Below are 21,464 nucleotides of genomic sequence, written 5' to 3'. Positions count from 1 at the left end.
GACCTGTGTTAGAGTTGATAACAAGAAGTTCCCTTTTTGTGTGTTGGGCACTAGTTTTGCATCCTTGTTTGCTAGGCTGTTTAAACTTCCTTTAAAAAAGGTACACAACCATCACTGAGGTCTGAGCATGTGAGTGACCACTGTCACTCAGTAGAGGAAACAACACTGAAGAGGGAATTGGGATATCTGATGTTACTCCTGCAGCTGTATCAGAAATGTTAGTTACTCTCTGGGTGTGCATACCCAGCTTGTATTTGCAAGATGGTTCTTTCCAGTTTTCTGTCATTTAGAAAAACTGATTATAATCTTCCAGAAAGAAAATATTCAGGGTTTCTCCTGTTTTTCTGTATACAATTTGTTAGAATATCAAAGCAAAATTAAAAGGAGTAGGCAGAGGTTCTCAATGGACTGAAAGAAGACTGGGGATGTAAGATGAGGAACTAAGTGTGTGGGGAGAGAATAGGGTTAAAGATGAAGAGTGGAGTACTTGAGCATGAGGAGAATAAAAGAGAAGCAGCAAGTAGGAATTCAGATAAAGTGATGGGGGGAACACCATGATAATGGGAGAGGGTCTGAAGGAAGTTGAAGACTCTACTTTTGTGTCTTAGTCTAAGGAAGGGATGTTCTTCCATCTGGGAGTACAGACCAGGGAAAAGGAGAAGGGACAGATTGATGATATGGCTGAAATGTTTGTTGACTTCCCCAAAGCATCTGGACCAGAAGCAAGACCTAGCTTGCTTTTTAGAAACACTTGAGTTGTGTTTTAAAGCAAGCTTGTAACTTTATGGATCCAACTGATTTCTGATTACTCATGTGCAGTATTCTGTTTCCTCTTCGACTGTAGCCTCAAGAGATGTGAGCAGGGGTGGGAGTGTTATGAAACAAAATAATTTGATTATTTGGGGTGGGGTGGAAGGGTGACAGCTTTGTTTTAACTTAGCAAATTGTTTAAAAGTACAGGCAGATGAAAAGGAGCCAGCTAATCTAGTTAAGAATAGCCACTATGTTTTTTTGATATTGATTTCTTTCCTTGCTCTGTTGTCTTTTAACCTTGTTTTCATACAATTTTAGAAAAAGCATCTTGAGCAAAGGTGAATCTAGTGAACACACAGAGGATATGGATAAATAGCTTCCTTGAAATGGGGGATTGAACTTCTCTTTAATGCTTTTTTAGTGTTTGATTTCTCTTAATTTTCATTGAAATAGAAACTCTTAAGGTCTGACTTTTCTGTGGTTTAGCCTAAAATGATTGGGTTTTACATGCTTATGTCATCTGTTTACAATACATTTAATGCTAAAATTTATTTTTAACTGGCTAAGTAAAATAGGTGGTTGCTGGAGTTGTTGTCATAGCAGCAATCTTAACAGATAAGCTGATCCTATTTAGCTTTTGCAGCCAAAGAGCGACCGTTAGGCAACAGTTTGACAGTTCTGCAGTATTTTTCTAAAGATGGAAATTGCTGGTGGTGGTGGTGAATTTTTTTTTTGGCTCCTACTTTAAAATATTTCTTTCTGTAGGTGTGGGGAGTTTGATTCAACCAATCTATTTTCATCTAACAGGATTTAGGAGAACTTGGGATACACATAGGAGATTCAGGATTTAAGTCTTAATTTGTAGAAGCTTGAAAATTAATTAGACAGTGCAGCATCCTGCAAGGTGCTTTGATTTTTATTTATTTATTTATTTATTTATTTATTTATTTATTTATTTATTTAAACCAGCCACAAGTATTCTAAGACACAAATACCAGACTGGAGAACAAGCCCATGCATCATGTAGTCAGCACTAATTTTAAGTTCTGGCAGACTGGACAAATATTGCTGAAGAACTTTGGAGGTTATTTCTGATGAAACGTGCTAATTCTCATTCTTACTGTTTTTAATCTGGAGAAGAAAGGTGCTGCTTTATTGACAAGCAAAGGAGGAGTAATTTCAATTAGTCTGTACACCAGGCTGTACCTCTGGAAGTGATCTCTGTAGGTCTGAGCTGTTACAGAAGTTCTGTTAAACACGTCTGACAGCAGTTACTGTCTGAGGTGAAAAGTGAATTTCTTGGAGGAATTTCTCCTGTCTGGATCTTCCAGTCAGATAGTACTGGGCTTGGATTGTTTTTGCTGTTGTTGAGATTCAGCCCTGAAATTCTCTGAAGTCTTTTACTAGACAAAATCATTTCTTGAAAGACTTGTTGAAGTACTTGAGTTTAATGCTGAGAGACAATGTTGGGTGTTGTTGGCTTAAAGAGTGCTTCAGATATGACTGAGAGTCAAAAAGTCTACTTAACCTTGTAATAGCTTTTTTTTCTTCTCCAGGCCTGCTTGTTAAAATGCATTGTTACAGGAATGCAAACCATCATTTTGGGCTTATATGCTTATTAATTTCCAGTGAATCATGGTAGCTTTTATCACATACCTCCCTGTTCTGGGTTGCTCCAGGGAGTAGCCGCCAGCACATTGCTCTCCACACGTGGTTCAGAGACAGTCTGAAAGTGGCAGAAGTGACTTCAGCTGGTATGGGTTTCATGTTGTGCCACTATTTCATGGGCTGGTATGAAGAAATCTAATGAATGAATCTGGCAGAATCTCCCAGCAGAGAAGTGAAACCCACAAATGTTTTAATATTCAAGCTGTATTACAGCTTTTGAGTGGATTGAATTGCTCAGTATGGTGAAAATACAGAGTTTGTGCTGGGGTTCTACCACCCCAAATTCCTGCCTCTTCACTCTTCATACCTCCCTGCTGGGCATCTGCTTTCCCTGAGCTCTGAGTTTACTCCACTTCCCCCGAACTTAGTAACCTGACAAAAAATTAGTTTCAATCTGGCTTCAGCTTCCAGGTTAACAAGCTGAACCAGCTCAGCAAAGTGACATTTGAACAGCAAAGCCCGTGGCTTCAAGGTGGGGGGACTGTGAGTGGGGAGCAGCTCTGAAGAACCGAGCAAGAACAGATGCATCGAGGCCCTTGGTCACCAGCATCTGTGCTGCTGTGTCGTTAAGCCTGGGCTGCACTGGTCGTAATGCTCAGAGGTTTTGCACCAGCAGTGAAGGGTTGTGTGGCTTAGGGAGCTGGATGGAGGAACTGATACACGTTTGTATGGGGAGAGTGACAGGTTTGGTTCACATGCATCGTTCTCCTGGCTTGCATGTGGCTGTGCAGGTCATTCTGCTGCTCAGTGGTGGGTAGCAGAACAGAAATGCCTGAGTGGAGTGGGGAGATGGTAGGATTGTGTGTTTGAGCAGCAGTGCCTGCTCACCCCTGCTTGAAGCATTCATTAAACTACAGGCTGTGGGGTGTAAACGAGTTCACTATTGTCTGCTCTTAGATGAGATCTGCTCCCGATCAACACTTGGAGATGTTTTGGACAAATGGAAGCGTTTTCTCTCTTATTATGTCTAATCATTGGTTCTGTCACAAGGGGGCTGACCTGCTTCCCCCATTGCTCTGCAGCATTCAAAAGACACTGAGTGAAAGGGAAAGCTAGCAGCTGGAACTGCGCCCATGTAGTGGACTTGGAGATAAGTTTCTGTTACTCATATTCTGTGTCCATTTCTCTATTTCAGGCAAAGTCGTGCATTTGTCATATGTGTGGTGCCCACCTGAACAGACTCCACTCTTGCCTCTACTGTGTCTTCTTTGGCTGTTTCACAAAGAAACATATTCACGAGCACGCAAAGACAAAGCGACACAATTTAGGTAAGCTGGCATCCTGATGTACCCAGTGGTGCTTCTTACTCCATGTATTATCCCTGTCAAATCCAAGCCAGTGAGGTGATATTTTCTTACAGCAGCCTCAGTAGACGAGGAGATCAATTTTATTTGTGTGTTGGGTTAAAGTACCAAGTTTAAAACAGTGCCACTAAACATCCACTGCCTCACAGACAGGTTTTCATTCACAACTTAGAATTTGAATCATTACTAACTGTTTAGTATCTTAGTAGTTATGAATTAATGGTATGTATAGGGGAAAAAAAATAAAAATATGTGTGGACAGATTTTTTCAAGAGTGAAGAATGGTAAGTTTAGTGCCTTCAACTGTAGAATTTATTTCATTGAAGTTTTCTCAGGAGGTCGTGATAGCTTTTTTGTTCTTGCTACAGAAAAACCCATCATTCCTATTAGAGGACTAAGCAGCAATGGGAATTATTTGAGCTTCTAAAATTTTGGGTTTGGTGTTTTTTACTTTTTTTTTCCCTGTCTTGGTTTCTTGTGTCCAGTGTGACCAATAACCTAAATAAAAAGAAAACAGCTACTGGTATGGAGCACCTTTCCCTGAAATGCTTCACAAATGTTGGTACAATGCCAATGAGTTCTTCTGTTCAAAAACATTCTTACTATTTATGGAAACAATTATTTAAAACAGCAAATCATTACAGTTTCAGCCTCCTTATGTGTCAGGAAAGGAAAAAAAAAAAATTAAGCTCCATAATGGTATAGCTTCAGGCTGCAAATGCCTTGAAAAATAGAATACTGGAACATAGTACTGGATATCCCTGATGTTCATGAAGTTGCAAGCTTTTGAGAGATGATAATTCTTGATACCCAGGTAGGCTGCAATATTCAGTATAAACTGAAGCACAGATGGCTGTTCTTTAAATGGCAAGTTCAGGATTAAGAAGGAAACAAAAAAGTAATGTACTTCTATAGGAAGACATCTGAAATTAAGTGCTGATAGGGCCTCATCTGGAATCCTGTGTCCAGTTCTGGGATACCCAGTAAGAAAGAGATTGGAGCTACTGGAGAGTCTAGCCAGAGGCCGCAAAGATGATGGAGGTACTGGAGCAGCTTTTCTGAGGAAAGGCTGAGAGCACTGTGACTGTTGAGTTCACAGGAGAGTTCTGGGGAATCTCATCAGTGTGTACAAATACCTGAAAGAATGGTTAAAAAAGGTGGAGCCAGGCTTTTTCAGTGGTGTCCAGTAACTGTAGAAGAGGCAGTGAGCACAAATGAAACACAGGAGGGTCTGTCTGATCATCAGGAAACACACTTTTACTGTGAGGGTGACCAACTCCGTGGAACAGGCTGTCCTGAGAGGTTGGGGGATGTCTATCAAAATATATTTTCAAAAGCAACCTGGACCTGGTCCTGAGCAGCCTGCTGTAGGTGGACCTACTTGAACTGAAGTGCTAGACAAGGGCACCTCTGGAGGTGCCTGCCAACCTCAACTGTTCTTTAAAGAATGGAAAAGAAAAAAAAAACCGAAAAAACCCAAAGCAAACCACTGAGAACCACCATCCATGACAGTTTTTTAAAGTTGCTTTTTACAGGGTGTAATCTCAAAGAGTTTTTGAAGTCAGTTCATTAGATTAAATTATTTGGGAAACTTCACAGAAGCACAGGTTACTCTAGGTAAATTCTGTCAAGGGATTTCTGGTAAGGGGTTGTGTGTGTCTGTATGTATACATATATATATATATATATAAAAACACCCTCTTATGTCAATATAAGTTTATGGCCAGGTTTAAGTTTTTAAAAAATCCAGTACTAAATAGAGACTGCAGACAGTATTTGCCTATTTATCTGTGGATACTGTGTAAACACTGTGATGTTTTTGCCACTGAACTTGAATATTTTTGGAAAACCTTTTAAAAGAACTTTATAATTACAGATGTTGTGAGCTGCTGCTTACTTACATGTTTGGGAAACCTGAATTCTTCAAGTCAATTTTTGTGCCAGGTAGAACTTGCTGCTGTCTGAAGTAGTGAAATGTCTTCTGTTTCCTTAAAGGAAAAACAAAACTGGGCAGAAGAGGGAGGTCCTTTGAAGATACTCTCTTGCTTGAAGGCTGTTGCAGTTATTGTCATGGTACTATACAATTAAGACCATGTCAGATAAGGGACTTCTCAAAAGAAATAGCCTTTAGATAAAAAGGGATTGAATTAATTATACAAGCTGAAGTACAGAATAGGGTATTGTATCATCACAAAAAGGATTCTTTTGCAGCTAAATATAGTGTACTCAGCACCCAAATACACCCAAATACTGTGAAGAATGCACAACTGACTTCAATTTCTAGTTTTGGAGATTCCTTTTCTCTTTTCCTTTTTTTTTTTTTAGTGTATGTTGTGGTGTTTAATTTCCAGCTGCATGTGAAATGAGCTGTAAAAATATTTTTGTAGTTGGTGCTGGTGCTTTTGGTTGCTTTTAGTGCTGTGATTTGCATTGGGGAAATAACATCTGATAGGGAGAAGCGCGTTGAGCGCTTTGAAATTTCAAAAATGAACAGGAATTATTTTAAAACACTTGGTGACTTTTTGCTGAGCCAACACCAGTCTCCATGGAGACTAGCAGGAACTGCACACTTAATCACAGTTCTAAGAAATAGCATAGATTTCAGCTGTAACAGCTGTCTGAGCACTGCAAGGGATGTTTTTGCAGCGAACTGCTGTATGTTTCAGGAGGCTTCAGGACTGTAGTCCAGAGTGTTCTTCAAACACCACCCTTGTTATCTCTGCTTCCCTGGGCAATATAAACTAGACACTCACTCTGACCGTATAGTTTTATCTGTGCCCTTGCTTCTGCTTGCCTATTCAGTGTATATTAATAATACTGTACTTCTTTTTACATATTCCTTGAGGTGTGGCTGTGGGTGATGGGTAAATAAGATCTGGCGATAGGAGCTGCCTTTGCTACTCCCTGCGTTGCACAGTCTTTGTTAGTCAATCACTGTGGCAGGCTGATATTTCCATGGGGTTGGGAATCCTTAACACAATGTAGAATTTTTTTCATACAGGTGTGGTTAGAGGTGCACCCTTAACACAGCAGTGTCTTGGAAACAATACATAATACAGTTTTTGGTTGAAATCTTGGCCTGCTGTAAGGTTATGTTAAAGAATAAGGGTAGATGAAATAGAAGGAGTGAGGTTTGGTGGTTAAGAGACTAAACAAGGAACAGTTGGAAGACTGGAGTACTGTTCAGTTTCTAAGGAGACTGACAAACAGTTGATTTCAGAATTAGTCTTGTTAAAATACATTCATTATTTATTATATCACAGTGTTTGTTGAGGAACTGTTTTAAGTATATGCTCATGTAAGGTTCAGGCCAATAAATACATTTGTGGTGAGAGGAGCTGGGTGGGTGAGCATAATAACAATAATGCTTGTAGATTAAGTTGAGGATTTTTTGGTAGAATTCAAGAGGCTTCTGCTTCCCCTAGAAAACAAATAACTACATTTTTTTTATCTGATTCAGAGGAAACATGACAAAAAGCTGGTTTCTATACTTGAAGTCAGTCAAAGGATAAAGTCTGGTTACTGCTGTTAATACATACCTGTCTGAAACTTAATATGTAGAAAGAGAACACTTACATAAAGGAATGGTGGTAACTTTTTAAAATTTTCATTTGAGTTGGAAGGTGTTGACTGTAGTGTTAATTCTGTGTGATGGCAGTAGAGTCCTCTCATAAAGAAAACAGCTAAGACTTTTCATGATACTCTGTGTGGAAGGGGCAATTGAACCAGTTCCCAGCACAGTGTGTTGCAGTGTTAGAGTAGCAGTTTGTTTTTTCCTTTTGCATGTAGGCTCAGAATGGGGGTAGAAGAGGTCAGCTGGGCATTTTAGCAGCCTCTCAATTCGAATTCTGTTCTAATGTTTTGTTTGGTGTGGGTGTTGAGAAAAGTCTGTTAAGGAGATGAAGGCAAATGGAAAACAGGATGCAGTGTTTTATAGTTCTGTCAGAGATGGATTGTGTCAGACTAGTATGTCTTTCTGATAATATCACTGATTTTTCTTAGAAAAAGGAAACACACTGGACCTACTTTGTCTAGATCAAGTGAAGAATTTGATCTTTTGCCACCTTGGAAATTACTGTTTGAGGTAGAAGTGACGGGGCTGACACAAGGATTGTGGTGTATGTGGGGCAGGATAAAGGGAGGCTGATGCTGAATAAACTGAAAGTAGCGTGTAGGATACGTGAACTGTAGTAGCAGAACCAGTCCTGGTTTGTGACTGTTCTCTAGTACCTGAAGAGAAGGAACTATATCTGTGTATGACATTCATGATGGTCCCAAAGTTCAGATGTAGTGCTTACACTAAGGAGGGCTAGGTAGTGCTGTGATAAGAATTAAATAACCTCATTGACTACAGTAATAAAAGATTAAATTTGATAACGAAGTAGAAACTCTTTGTACTTGACCATAATAATGTCCTTGTGATGTCAGTGAGGGGAGGGGGGCACTCACTGGAAGCAGAGGAGTGAAGCAATTTGGATATGCAGGTCAGCCATAGGGTATGGCTTTGAACCTCCACTGTTCCTCAGAACCATTAAAAAACAGGGTTGCAGGCTAAGTCTCACTTGCCTCTGTGACACATCTTCCTGTAGCTTAGCTCACACTTTGAGCCAGGCAGCAGGCATTTGTTAATCACAGTTGTGTTCTGCTAGCTGCTCTGGTGAGTGCAGGTAGGTATGAGCCCCTGCAATACATCTCTCAAAAGCTCCTCTTAGTGTCAGAAATGACTCCTGAGGCGTTCTCTGTACACCTGGAGTATTCTCTGCCCTCAGAAAGCCAACAAGCCAATGTCCTGAATATTTACCTGTGTACAGCCAGCTCTGTATGCATCTGCTTGCCTCAGACCCAGCTACTTTCTGTGCAGTTCTTGATCTTACTATTGCTTTTATTGAAAATAGTGCTTTGAAGTACATCTTGGTTGATCAGATGAGAACATACAGCTGAATACAAGCAGTTTGCATCAAATCATGTTGTATAGAAGAACACAAAACTTGGTGGCTGTGATTTGGGGATTCTGCCCCCACATTTCTGAGAAAAGCAGCAAGGTTAGTTAAGTAATAAGTGTTTTACAGTTTCTCTCCTTTAAACCTAAATAATATTTTGTGGGATCAAGAAAAGGTCCTTTAGCCATGAGGATTTAATCCTTGTCACTTTTCAAGCAAACAAGGGAACTGTTGAAGTGTGTTGGGTCAGAGGAGGGCAGGGAGGAGACTGACAGAAGGCAAATATCTTTATAATAGGAAGTGCAGGGCAGCTTAAGGCTGGGCATGCTGTGTGCACCTCTGTGCTGGGGTAGTGTGTGCATGATGTATGTATTTTGAATGAGGTCCAGGAGCTGAAGTTCATGTTCTGCTTTTAAATCAACAAATTTTTTTGACAGTCTGGTTTCTCTAAATTAAGAGTGAAGAACACTTGTGGTATCTAGATTCCACAGAGGTACTAGGACACTTTTCCTTTCTGCTGAGTATCTCATCATTCCTGGCTTGAATTCACGTGCTGATGTAGGAAGATACATCACCACACAGGCAAGGGTATGGCATAGAGGTTGGCCACCTGGCTGCTCATTTTGAGTTGTTTGCAGCCTTGTATGGTACTTGCCATGTTTGGATTGGCAAATCAGTCCCTTTGAGTATTAAAATTTTCGATTTGTATGCGGCCAGTAGGCATCTTGGAGACTTCAGGGCACAGCCTACAAAAACACTTCTTAACTATGTGGGTGCTGTTTTAAAAGAAGAAAAGGTTCTTAATAGACCAGTTTTATCTCAAATATTAGGAGAAGAAAATGCTATTTATCTTAAATATTGAATGTGGGAAGGAAGGATAATGCTTAACTGTTGAAAGATTTGGTATCTGCTGCATTTTGGCAAAAGGAGGAAGTCCAAGGTTCTACCTCATAATCCCCCACCCCACGAGTTTGGTCCCTGCAATTCTCGGTGACTTAGGTGGAAGCTAGCTTGGATCACTAATTAAGAGGACTGGATACTTATTTTATGACTTGTAGAGTTGATAAGACTCTGATCACTTTAAGAGACTGAAAGGATAAGGGGAAAGTATTAATAGCCTTTAATGTCACTGCTCTCTAGTTTCTGGCAAAAACTCAAATATGTGAGTTGACTCAGGTGAGTCTACTAGTGTGTTTTGGCATTTGTTTGTCCCTTATTGACATTAGTAAGACTTAGTCATATCAGTAAACCTTAGTATCTTATCAGTTCAGGAATGCTGATCTGTGATGCAGTTTCCAAGTGCTAGGAGAACAGGAAGAATGCAACCTGATACTTGTTTTGTGCTCATATATCACATAGAAGAACAAGTGGAGAGCTGGCTGGAGTTTAGAAAATCACTTATTTGTGGACTTGAGACTATTATCTGAAACTGGTTTAATGATTAACACTTAATGTGACAAATTAGAAGGCCTTAGCTTAGGACATTGACTTTGAATGCTGTCTAAAAGAATTACCAATTTTAGTCTTGTTTGTTACAGAGGTTGAACAAAATGTGGGTGACTTGTGTAGAATATGAACGTGAGTTGATTTTGGGGTGTCAGCATGCCAAGATTTGAGTCACAGAAATTCAGTGGAGCTAATACAGGTATAAATTGACCTGAATGCTGTGTTGCTGTATGTTTTGTACATGAATGCAACCAGTGTTCCAAGTAAGATGATTCCACAAATAGGTCACAGCTGATGGAAGCCTGTCTGCTGTTCATTATGAAGTATTCCATTTCCAGCTGAGCAAGGCTAGTTCTGTTCACCTGAGTCTCTTGAAACTGAACACATGAGTTTCTGAACTGGCTGAGATGTGTGTACATGCACAGTCTGGACATGGCATACTTCTCTGCTTTTTTACATATCCTTCTTATGTTCCCATCATCTCTGGTCTCAACATTTGCACAAGGATCTTAGTGGATATATTTGGCAAAGTGAAGCATTTGGGCTTAAACAAAACACTTGGCTTCCAGATGGAGTTTGAAGACCTTTTGCTGCCTAAATTTAAACTTTCCCCCCTGAGCTGTTGTCTTTCAAAACTTATTGTCACTTGCACAAGTCGATAAAATAGCTCTCATTCCCACATAATCTTCTGTAATGCCTTATTGTTTCTCCAGGCTGATAGCTTTATTTTTAAATTAAAAATGAGATATATTTTGCCTTTCTCTCTCTTGTTGCAGCTGTTCAGAATTTTGTATGTGAAGGGGGTGTGAGGAGAGCTGACTTTAAAATAACAGTACCTTGTTGTCACCGTAGAAGGTATAAAAGGAGGGCAAGATGTTACGTTCCAAGTTGTCTTTTTGTTCTTAAATTACTTTGCCTGTGATCTACAAGTAAGTATTTTGAATTCCTGAAAAAGGAAACTAGCTGGATCAAATGTAATAAAATGACATTATGATCCTTTCAAAGGTCTTTGTTTTGAAAGAAAAAAAAAGTGTATTTCTACTGAATTTATGTTTTTTTTTTCCAGTGTAATCAATTCTGTACATGTGTTAAGCTAAAGGTGAATTAAAATAGAACTATTTCACCTCCTGCCCCTTCCCAAGAGGGCTGGTAGGATAGTGTTAGGAAGAGCTGATACAGGACGCTGGGAGCAGGGACCCATTCTAGAGGAGCCTTGTAAAAGGGATTTTTGTTGTGAGGAATGTGGGGCATCATGTAAGAGTTGTCAGTGGATCAATGTGAAACATCTAGGTATCATTTCTTAGGTAGCTGTTCCCAAACCTTTTATGACTGAGACCTGTTCCTGTTGGATTTGCAATCCCAAATAGTAATGGAAACAATGACACTTATTACATGTGCATCCTCATGCTTTGTTGTTGTAGTATTTTTCACTGAATTTTCTGGTCAGGTGTTGTTTGGGATGGAGCTTCACACCAGTATAGTTTGTGGGTTGTGGGGTTTTTTTAATTCAACTGATAGGAATTTGACGTAATTAATTCAGGACCTTTTCTAGTGGACTCTCTTCTGAGGATGCTGAAACTGAGCAGCCGTGCTTTGGCTTGCATGAGAAACTCTTGCCCTCCCTTTGAGCTGTAGCCAGGCCTGTATGGCTGCCTTGTCACTAGTGCTTGAGGTAATTTGTCCAAAACCTACTGCAGTCTTTTTAATGACATTGAAAGTGTTGGCATATATACAAAGGTATTGTTCACATGAGTGTGCTGGAGAGAGGACATTTTCTCAAGAGTCCTTAATCAGACACTGGACAATTATGGCTTTTACTCCATCAGTGTTTCCTTGTTTCTGTTAAACCCTCTGGTGCTTTACACCAGAAAACCCCTCTGCTCTCAGTGAGTGGTTTGTGTAAGGTGGTCTCTTGTTGCTATTGATCTTGACATCAGTGCTTCGTTATTCAAGCCTATAAATCCAGAAAGTTGGGAAAAGTAAGGAATTCTCTGAGCAGAAGGTATGCCTACCCATTCTGATGGCAGATAGGAAGTATTAGTGCTCCCAGGGAGTCCTATTTACTTAATATTCTGCCATCCCTGTTCTGTCATATGAAGAGGAAGAGGGCTCTTTGTGGGATCTCTTAAATACATGGAGAACAATACTTGATTTTGTGTTTTGAGATCAATAATTTGGATTTTCAGCAGTTTGAAAACTGTGTAACTGGCAGTGCAATAGGTAATGGAGTAAATATTACACAACTCTAATACTCTGTAGCTTAATTGTGATTAATTTTTTTCACTTCCCTTTCCACCCCGGTGGCATAGTGTGTTTTATTACTGATCTCCACTGCAGCTAAGATTCTTACCCCCTTTTGTGATATTTTGCTGCAGGAGATGAAGTCCTCTGGGCACCAGGGTGAACATTCTGGTGTTCAGACATTACACAAGGTAACACAAGCAGTCCTTATCCTCTTCTGCAAACTGACTGTGGTCCAAAGAGACAAAACAAAAGCATAAAATACCGAAGCATGCAAGTGACAGCCAATAGACATTGCACAAAGCTGTTCAAAGTAATTGTTTCCTTTATTGCAAAATAGAAAAACTAAGAAACAGTGTAATAATTGGGAAAAGATACTTTTTGAAAGAGTAGGAGGAGGGGAAAAAAGGCATTACAGGACTAAAGGCGAGGGGCAGAGGCTGTGAAGGATGGAATAGATGTGGTTAGAAAGAAACCATGCCACACTTAGCAAACCCACTGGCCCAGGAACAGGGGAGCACAAACACTTCACTTCTGCCTGATGAGACCCACAGCAGAATTCCTGCTGCTTTGCATGTCGTTTGGCTTTAGGGCTTTGGAGTGATTCAGCACTGCTTCTTGTAGGCCACCTAATGTTGCAGTGGTTCCTTTGCTTAAAACAAGTTCCCATTGGAGTGAGATCTTTATTTTAGTAATGCTTTTTATCTGGAAATAATATAAATGGAGGATAGACTTTTGAGGGAGAATGGTTATGTTTCTCAGCTGTCTGCTAGGTGCACATGGTAATGTAGGAGCTGACTAAGAATTTTTTTAAACTTTGATAGTGGATTTTTCCATATCTCTGTACCGAAAACCAGCAAATTGCTATGATTAGTTTGCACTTACTTCTTCCTCAGTATATGTGAGAGCTAAATGTCATTTCCAAGTTAGCTCATTTATTTAATTTCATAGCTTTCTTTTTTAGAGTTATGTAAGAAAAATGCTTTACCATTGGTCAGCATTTGTATGTCCATTCTAAAAGGGTGTGTGAAACAAGAAACTGAGCAACGTGTAACATGTGGAATAAACTGATCTGGAAAACCATTCCCCTGGTCCACTATCTTTGAGGTTTCAGTGCTTCTGTTTGAGCCTTCATTTAGATAGGTGCTTACTAATCACTTCAATGTTTTTGAATAGAAATTACTGAAATCTTAGGAAAAGACAATTCAAACTTATATATCAAATCTTAGAGTATTAGCTCTGCATGTATTTTAGTAACTGTTATTCTGCCTTTTGGTTATTTAATGTCTTGGAAAGGTATATTGTGAATTCCAAACAACTTGAAGGCAGCTAATGCTTTGTTGTCTTGCACGGTTTTCTTGCTGTGCCAGAAGCAATTGAACAACTGTAACTGGAAGAAATTTCCTTGTTTCTTTTCTTTTTCCCCCCTCCAGATTCTAAGGTACAGTTTTCACTTGTTGCGGACTCCTGAGAAGAAAGAGTACCTGACTTGGAAGCCTGCTTTAAAATGTCTTCTGGTTTATAAACTCACTTTATTTTTCTTTCTTTTTTTTTTTTTTCTTCCCCAACTTCCCTTCTGTTTTGCAGCCATAGACCTTTTGTATGGGGGTATATACTGCTTTATGTGTCAAGATTACATATACGACAAAGACATGGAACAAATTGCCAAAGAAGAACAACGAAAAGCTTGGAAATTACAAGGTTTGGTGTTCCTGCCTGAATTTCTTGTTTCTGTTTTTAATCATACCTGTCCCTCCCATTTGTCAATGGCAAAAAAAACAGTAAAGGGAAGTAGAGCTAGTAGTGTAGGCCTTTGGAGAGAGAGATGTCTAGCTGTTACTGTCCAGGAGTTAGACTGTTAGTTTAACATGTGCGCCACACCTAATTGTAGCAAAATTATTTTAGTTTTAATTGCAAAAAAACCCAACAACTGTCTAACAGTAATCCTGCAAAACTTGCATAATATCAGAGTCAGATCTGTATTAGGTAGAAAATGTAACAGTCTGCTCCTTTAGGCTAATTTAGGTGATATAGGCAAAAAAAATCTGTTCCCCTCACATGAAATGCCACCTTTGTGTGTGATTTTTTTTTCTAATAGAACGTGCCAGCTTGCTTACACACCTGTGCTTTCATGGTACACGCACAGTATCTATGTAGAAATATTTACACACAAATATATGTACACACATTTGTTTTATTCAGTTTGCTTTCCCTAATTTTTTCTTTTTTAGCCTTCACCCCAACAGTGGTTTCTCACTACCAGTGTACAATGACAGGTAAGAGGCGTGGGCTGGCGACGCACTTCACTAACAAGCGTCCCTTTGCTGATTATCCTGCCATTTTAGACATGAATCACAGTTAAGAATGCCAGTTTTATCGTGCAAATTGTTTTTCTCTTGTTTGGATATGTTCCAATGATTGAATAATTACAGCAGACTTGATTTCATATGCCCTTTCCTTGATAGAACTACTCCAAAACAGACCTTTTCTTTTTTTTTTCTTTTTGGAATGGAATGGAAAGGAAGCAACACTTATCTTTGAGTAGTCTTCAAGCATCAGTTATAAAAGCTTGTCATCTTCCATTTCCAGTGGCCTCTAGGGGGTATGTTTTCTTAAAGTGGGAAAGTCTGTATTCGAAGACAGATGACTTCTGTCTAGTAATGTCTCTTACTGAATCCATGGCATCCTGTTTTAATGTGACAGCCTTAGTCAGGGCTGATATGACTTCAAACCATTCTTAACCTCATTTCCAATTTTAAAAATAGCAGCTAACATCGTATTAACTGGAGCTTTTCTGATGGAGTATCAAAAGTATAGCTGCTCTTACTTAGTTTCTACTACAGATCCCAGTCTACTTTCCGCTTATTCCCCATGTTGTAGGAGTTGAATCAGAGGGAAGGAGGCTATTGAGGTTCCCAGTGAGTCCTAGAACAAGAAAATAGAGCTTAAAATGCTTTGGCACAAAGCACTGACTTTCAAAGCAAGACAAAATGGAAACATGGTTTTAAAGCTTTCATTTAGGCTATTCATGTCTCCTGAAAATGCCTTCAAACCTTTCTAAACTGTGGTGTTTTAGGCACCAAGTTAACCAGCTACAACATACCACTTCTTTGTGATGTGATCAAAGAGGGAAGTCCCCCAGTTCCTTACTTTTGAATGTGCAAATTCAAATTCTTCTTAGCAAATGATGTATTTATGCCTTCCAGACTGAGATGTAGGTAGTTTGTCCTCCAATGGACATCAGGCTGTTATAGTTTATGTTCTGGGATAATTACGGCTACAAGATTATCTGTCTTGTCTTGGACCACAGAGTTGTACAGTGAAGGGAAGAATCACCAAGAGGAACTGCCAGGCAAGAAACCTCTGTACTGGTTAAATGACTAATAAAGGTCTTATATATATAATTTGGGTTTTTTTTTTTTAATATATATATATATGTATATTAAAAATACTTACATTGCATCTTCTGTCCCCAGAGAACAAATCAGTAATGACCAATGAAGGTATCAAATGAAGGAATAAACTGCAGTGTGCTTTAAACAACTGGAGTACACAGCATAGACCTTCTTTAAAGTCATGGCATAGGAGCTTCTGTTTTATGTCTTTGTGTTGTGAAAACCACATGTGTTCACCACAAAATTATCTAAGGAGAAAGGGAGATGCATGGGAGAAACAATGGAGAATCAAGTCATCTTTTTTCCTTCTTTCTCCATTGCTTCAGGCTGTCCCCTCTTTCCCATAGTGAGTCATGTTACCTGAATGTAAAGTATAAAGCAGGAGGGAACCCTTCTTTCTGCAGCCTGAATGTCAGGATTAGTGTGAACCCCAAGCCCAGTGTTCTGGTTTTGTGTCTCTGTTACACAGTTAGTTTACCTCCGGTGGTGTTGTCAACTTCAAGAACTGAAGAAGAGAATCCAGTCTGCAAAAACTGAGATGGACTTAAAAATGGAAGTGTTGATGTTGTGTATTTTCAAGCTTGCATCCACAGTGGTTGAAGGGTGTTAGTACATAGATGCTCACATAACAACATGATGCCTGGAAAACCAACTTTAAGAAAAACCCCAGATATAACGAGATTCATTTCATACTCTTGTGATATTAACTCTTAGTGTGATGAGTTCCCTTGTCCAGCTGTAGTTCAGGGTTATATGATATAACGCTGAACAAATTGCAACTCTGCCTTTTTTGTTCCTCTGGTATTGAATATTCTTTAATCTTGAGGGAGGTGAGAATTACCTGGAGCCCTTCATTCTAATTAACATTTCAATTTTTTTGGGGGGAAGAGGGGTGCTTGCTGAAGTATAGCAAAGTAAGCAATCTTTATTAATAATTACTTGGAAAATTGTGGCTTTTATAAACTAGAGCCTTTGTCACCTTTTCCTTCACTCATCCATATGACCCTGAGAAAGTCTCTGAAAAGTGACAATTTGTGTATTTGACCTAATAAAACTAATTCTTGGATGGAGATTTCACATGCTGACTTGCATCTCTGGCTGTTTCATAGCATCATTTTTAAAATTATGAATTCTCATTCCTATAACACTATTTTCCTGTAGTTGCAAATAGTAACTGGTGCATGTTTGGTAAATCTCTGTTTAAGGTAGTTTAGATTGAAGTTTTTGGCATGTTTGTGGATGTTACTAAATTTTTTAATAAACCTTTTTTCCTTCTTTGTGTGGTTTTTAAATTTTAAACACTGAACCATTCCCAATAAATGGTTCTGTCTTTTTTCAAAAAAAAAAAAGTAGTAAAACATCAGGTTTTTTTATTGAATTATAAAGCCAAAACAGAACATTTTTTTAAATTTCTGTCTCTGACTTGTGCTTTTTCTGAAGAAAGGCTTCTGTACGAAGGTTTTCTGTCTGTTTTGCTCTGTGTTTGTTGTGACATTAACAGTACATGGGTAGTAGTTTGGTTTCATTTCTCTTTAATTGAATGATATTTGATTCATCCTGAATCCTGCAAAGTAATCCAGCGTGCCATGTTTAACTTCACTTGAAGAGTTGCTCTTGTGAAATGCTTTGGTCTGCTTACTCTAAAGGCATTTAAGCTATATAATTATATATAGATTATATATAAATATATATGAATAGTCCCACTGGCAGATGTGGAACTATTGCATGCCTGAAGTTGAGCGCACATGTGTTTCCAGGTGTGAATTTTGTTATATTTGATTTAAACCAGGATTTAAACATATCCAAGTTTGGGGTTGGTGGTGGTTTTTTTTTTTTTATTATTATTATTCCAATATTTCATCCCATTGTCATATTATGCTAACTGTCTTTGGCCATGTTTAAACTACTGTGAACCTGAATGCGAGAGTTCAAGCCTCCAGCTGGCCGGTGCAATAGCTGGTACTAACACCATGCTGAAAATGACTTTGAGCTTTTTTACAAACCAATTCATACAAACTCCTGAGGGAGTATTACAAATATGAGGAGGGTTGCTGAAGCCATCTAATATAAAACTTGTTGCAAGCCAATGTTCTGTCATATGTGAACTGTCCATATGTGCGTCTCTAAAGTTGCTTCGTTCGTTTGGCTATGCGTACTGTGTAGTGTATTCAAAGCATTGCAGCTGTTTTATCTCATCAATCTGTTACACAGTAATTAGTTTCCTTTTCTGTTTTCCTGGGTGTGGAGCTTGATGCTGAACCTTGGATAAACGAAAGGGACTATATGATTCTGGTATTCTTTCTTACGCTTCTTGCATAGTCTGTTGTTGAGTCGAAGTGAGAGATGGGTGCATCCATGTAAATAAGAATTTTCTAGTCCTCAGGAATCTGAAAAATGAGACCTTTTATTACTAGAACCTGGAGGGTCACTAGTAACTATGAATTGAACGGTTTTGGGTGGGTAGCTTCTGACAAGCATAGCTATTTCTGAAAATGAAGATCAAAGAGCTATTAAAATTTAATGTATATTATGCAGAATGTGTAAGCCTCTAGCTATATTTTCTACTCCTTTTCATATGTATGATTTATAATTTATTTTCTGTAGCACAGCACTCTTTCTGCTCCATGCATTCTGTGAAAAATAACTCTTAATTGACTTTAATCCTGAGTTTTAGAATAGATTGCTTGTCATGTTATTATTCTTTATTTTTAATGCCAAGATGCTTTTGTGACTCACTATAATTGACCTTGCATAGTGATTTTTTTTCTGTGCTACCTCAAATGCTGCAGCAGTACTTAGCTGGTCAGCACACAGGTCTTCACTGTTGTGTTTTTCTTGTATCAGATTTACACTGAACACAACTCTGTGCTTACTTCAGATCTCTTCTCCATACTACTTACCCGAGTCATTTCTGCTGCACTTTCCTTTGAACAAAAGAAATGTATTGGAAACAAAGTGTTGATGTTTAAAGAGAATAATGGCAGATTTTAGCTGCAGCTAGTAAGAAAGGGTAGCTAAGTATTTGGAGAGTTTTGGTTGGTTGGTGGGGGGAAGGTTACGTTTAAACCTACTACGACTACTTGCATTTAGGTAATGTTAGGTAATTTCACTGAAGTGAATCTCAAGTCTTAGAACTTGCTGACATCCAGTCCTACTTCAGTGGTTATAAGGAAAGGTTGTACTCTGGTATATCCTAATACACATGTAGTAACTGCTTAGTATATTGAATTACTAAATTCTGCTGTTGATCTGTAAATATTAAGCCTGTATCTGTCCATTAAGTTGGGTCAGTTTTTTATTTATTTGATAATTTGTTAAAGTAGGTCATGAGATTTCTTGTTTATCATGTATCTCCTCCTAAAATCATGTTAGACCTCTTCTGAGCACAAAGAAATACGTTTTTGAGTAACAGTAGATTTATTCTTGTGCTGGAAATTTTTTTAACTGAAAGGAGGATTTTAATCCAATCATGGCAAATTGATTTGGCTAGGTACTCCTTAATAGTAAAGAAGTGCTTCTCTCTTTACAACTTCTTACTTGTTGGAATATTGGTTGATGTCTTCCTGAAGAATATTTCTGGGGGTAGGGTAAAAAGAAATCAGTCTGTTGTAGTTGTACATTGATTGACTCTAACTTAATGGACAGCGTGTTGAAAGTTTTTATTTGAACTGAGTTTTTAATGCTTTTACTAAACAACTTCCTGAAACTTTGTTTTCATCTGCTTAGGCATTGGAGAGAAGTACTCAACATGGGAGCCCACCAAACGCGAGTTAGAATTGCTACGACACAACCCCAAGCGGAGAAAAATAACCACAAACTGCACCATAGGTGAGTTCTAGAAACGCTTCCTGAAGCTGATTCTCAGCCACTTTGTGTTCAAAATCCTGTGGTGTTTTTCTATAAATATTTTTGCCATGAGGTAATTGTGGTAGTTTCCTTAGGGTAACTTAACAATATGTTTCTTTCACTGTAGAAAGATACCTGCTCTGTCACTTCAGGTACTGTTGATGACTCATCTGTGTAACAGATACAAAGCAGAACTTTTTTTTTTCCTATTGACAATATGTTTTTAAACACCTTATCAGAAATCAGTATATGTTATCTCAACTCAGTCTTCACCAGAGATCCCATGCAGGTGTACGGAGGAAAATCCTGTCCTTAAAGTGTATCCTTAATTATAGCAGTCTATTGGTAAATCTGGTTTTAGTAGAGAGAATAAGCATGGAGATGTCTTTCTGCTTGAAATAAGGTCTCTTCAATTTCATACTGACTCAGAAAAGATGTAATTTGTTCTCCAGTGTGTGTCAAATAGCAGGTTTGAAATGCTCATCAAATGTTTAATGTTTAGAGTTCAGTAGTCTGGAGCAAAGAACTCTGAAGTGCGGGCATAGCTACTTAGAGCTGGAGAGTATTTGGGTAAAGGTGATGAAAACGAAGTGCTTCCCAATTTATTTTCTGCTATCTTTATGTTGGGGGAGTATGGGGTTTAAAAACCAGCTTCCTGACAACCTCTTCTGAAGATGATAGGAGGCTAATAAACCAGTTTCCTGACAAAGCTCTGACGAAGATTATTGTATGTTTTTCATAAATACACATTAACATTTTAATGGTGAAGGTACAAGGTGGAGATGTAGCTATGTGAAACTGGTTTTTTAAGCTACTTACTGTTTTATGAGAACACATCACACTTCCAGCATACTTACATTTTCTCAAAGTGCATTGAACATAAGTGCTAAAACATTCTAATGTCATCTTTCTAATACAGTAAGTCATATTTAATCCAAACTGTGTGTGTATTTAGGGGGGAGAAGTGGACTGAGAAGCACAGAGTAATTCTAAAGAAAGGACTTATGTGTTTGCAGTAGTGGAACAGGAAGGACAGTTGGAAAGGCATCTGGACTTTCAAGCAGCCTAGGAAAAAAAATAACTAGGCAAATACTGCTTGCATCATGTTCACACTGGGATTCTGTGTGTTATGAAACTCCAGTATGTTTTGTAAAGACTGTTACAAATTACTTAAGATAATAGAACTGTGCAGGGCCAAAAAAAAGCCCAAAAAGCTAGAACTCTGAAGGTGAATGTGACCTTTCTGAAGAATTGAAGCACATATCTGTGCTTCTCTTAAGAATTTGAAGGAATGCTTAAAGGATTTTAAATTTTTCAGTCTGTTTTAAAAGGCCATGTGTGGTTGCATGAAATCTCGTACAAGGCTGCATGGGCGGGGGAGCGCGCATGAAACACGGGGGATAAGGGAAATGACTGATCTCTTTACTTCTGCAGGCATGCTTTTAATAATTTCTCCTACTGAGCCCTGGAGCTGTCTATGTGCTGAGATTTAGAAAGAGTGAGGAGTTGGGGGGGGGGAATCAAAGCACCCGAGAGACATAATGCAGTTTTGGGCTACGGTTAAAAGCAAAAGACTAGCTTGCTTTCACAAAAATACATTGGGGGTTTAGCTGAAGGAAGAAAAGACCTGCCATTGTCCTTGAGCCTTTTCTCTCTAACCAACCTGCTGCTAAATATATATCTGCTTCAGAGTCTTGTTCCCTTCACTTCCCTCACATTGACTTGTCTGTTTGCAGTTTCAGATCAGTGAAGAGCCTATATGCAGACTGAAATGCTGCAATTATCTGGACATTCCCATTTCTCTCTCTTTTCTAACACTCAATTCTTTTGACATGAAGTTTTTATCAATCCCATAGCAGATATTAGTGAAT

At 38.7% G+C, this 21,464-nt stretch overlaps 1 protein-coding gene across 1 annotated transcript in view; it reads left to right on the top strand.

Moving 5' to 3' along the window:
- USP22 (ubiquitin specific peptidase 22) overlaps window positions 1-21,464 on the top strand; it is a gene marked incomplete at its 5' end in the record, with an annotated part of 107,719 nt that overhangs the window by 36,397 nt on the left and 49,858 nt on the right. The window contains 4 exons of the mRNA XM_084270873.1: window positions 3,557-3,689; window positions 13,940-14,053; window positions 14,584-14,628; window positions 19,474-19,575. Of these exons, the coding sequence (XP_084126999.1) occupies window positions 3,557-3,689; window positions 13,940-14,053; window positions 14,584-14,628; window positions 19,474-19,575 (394 nt within the window). The remainder of the gene's footprint in view (window positions 1-3,556; window positions 3,690-13,939; window positions 14,054-14,583; window positions 14,629-19,473; window positions 19,576-21,464) is intronic.

Source organism: Gallinula chloropus (assembly GCF_964237585.1).
Source record: "Gallinula chloropus genome assembly, chromosome: 15".
NCBI lineage: Eukaryota > Metazoa > Chordata > Aves > Gruiformes > Rallidae > Gallinula > Gallinula chloropus.
This window is presented reverse-complemented; position numbering and strand designations above follow the sequence as displayed.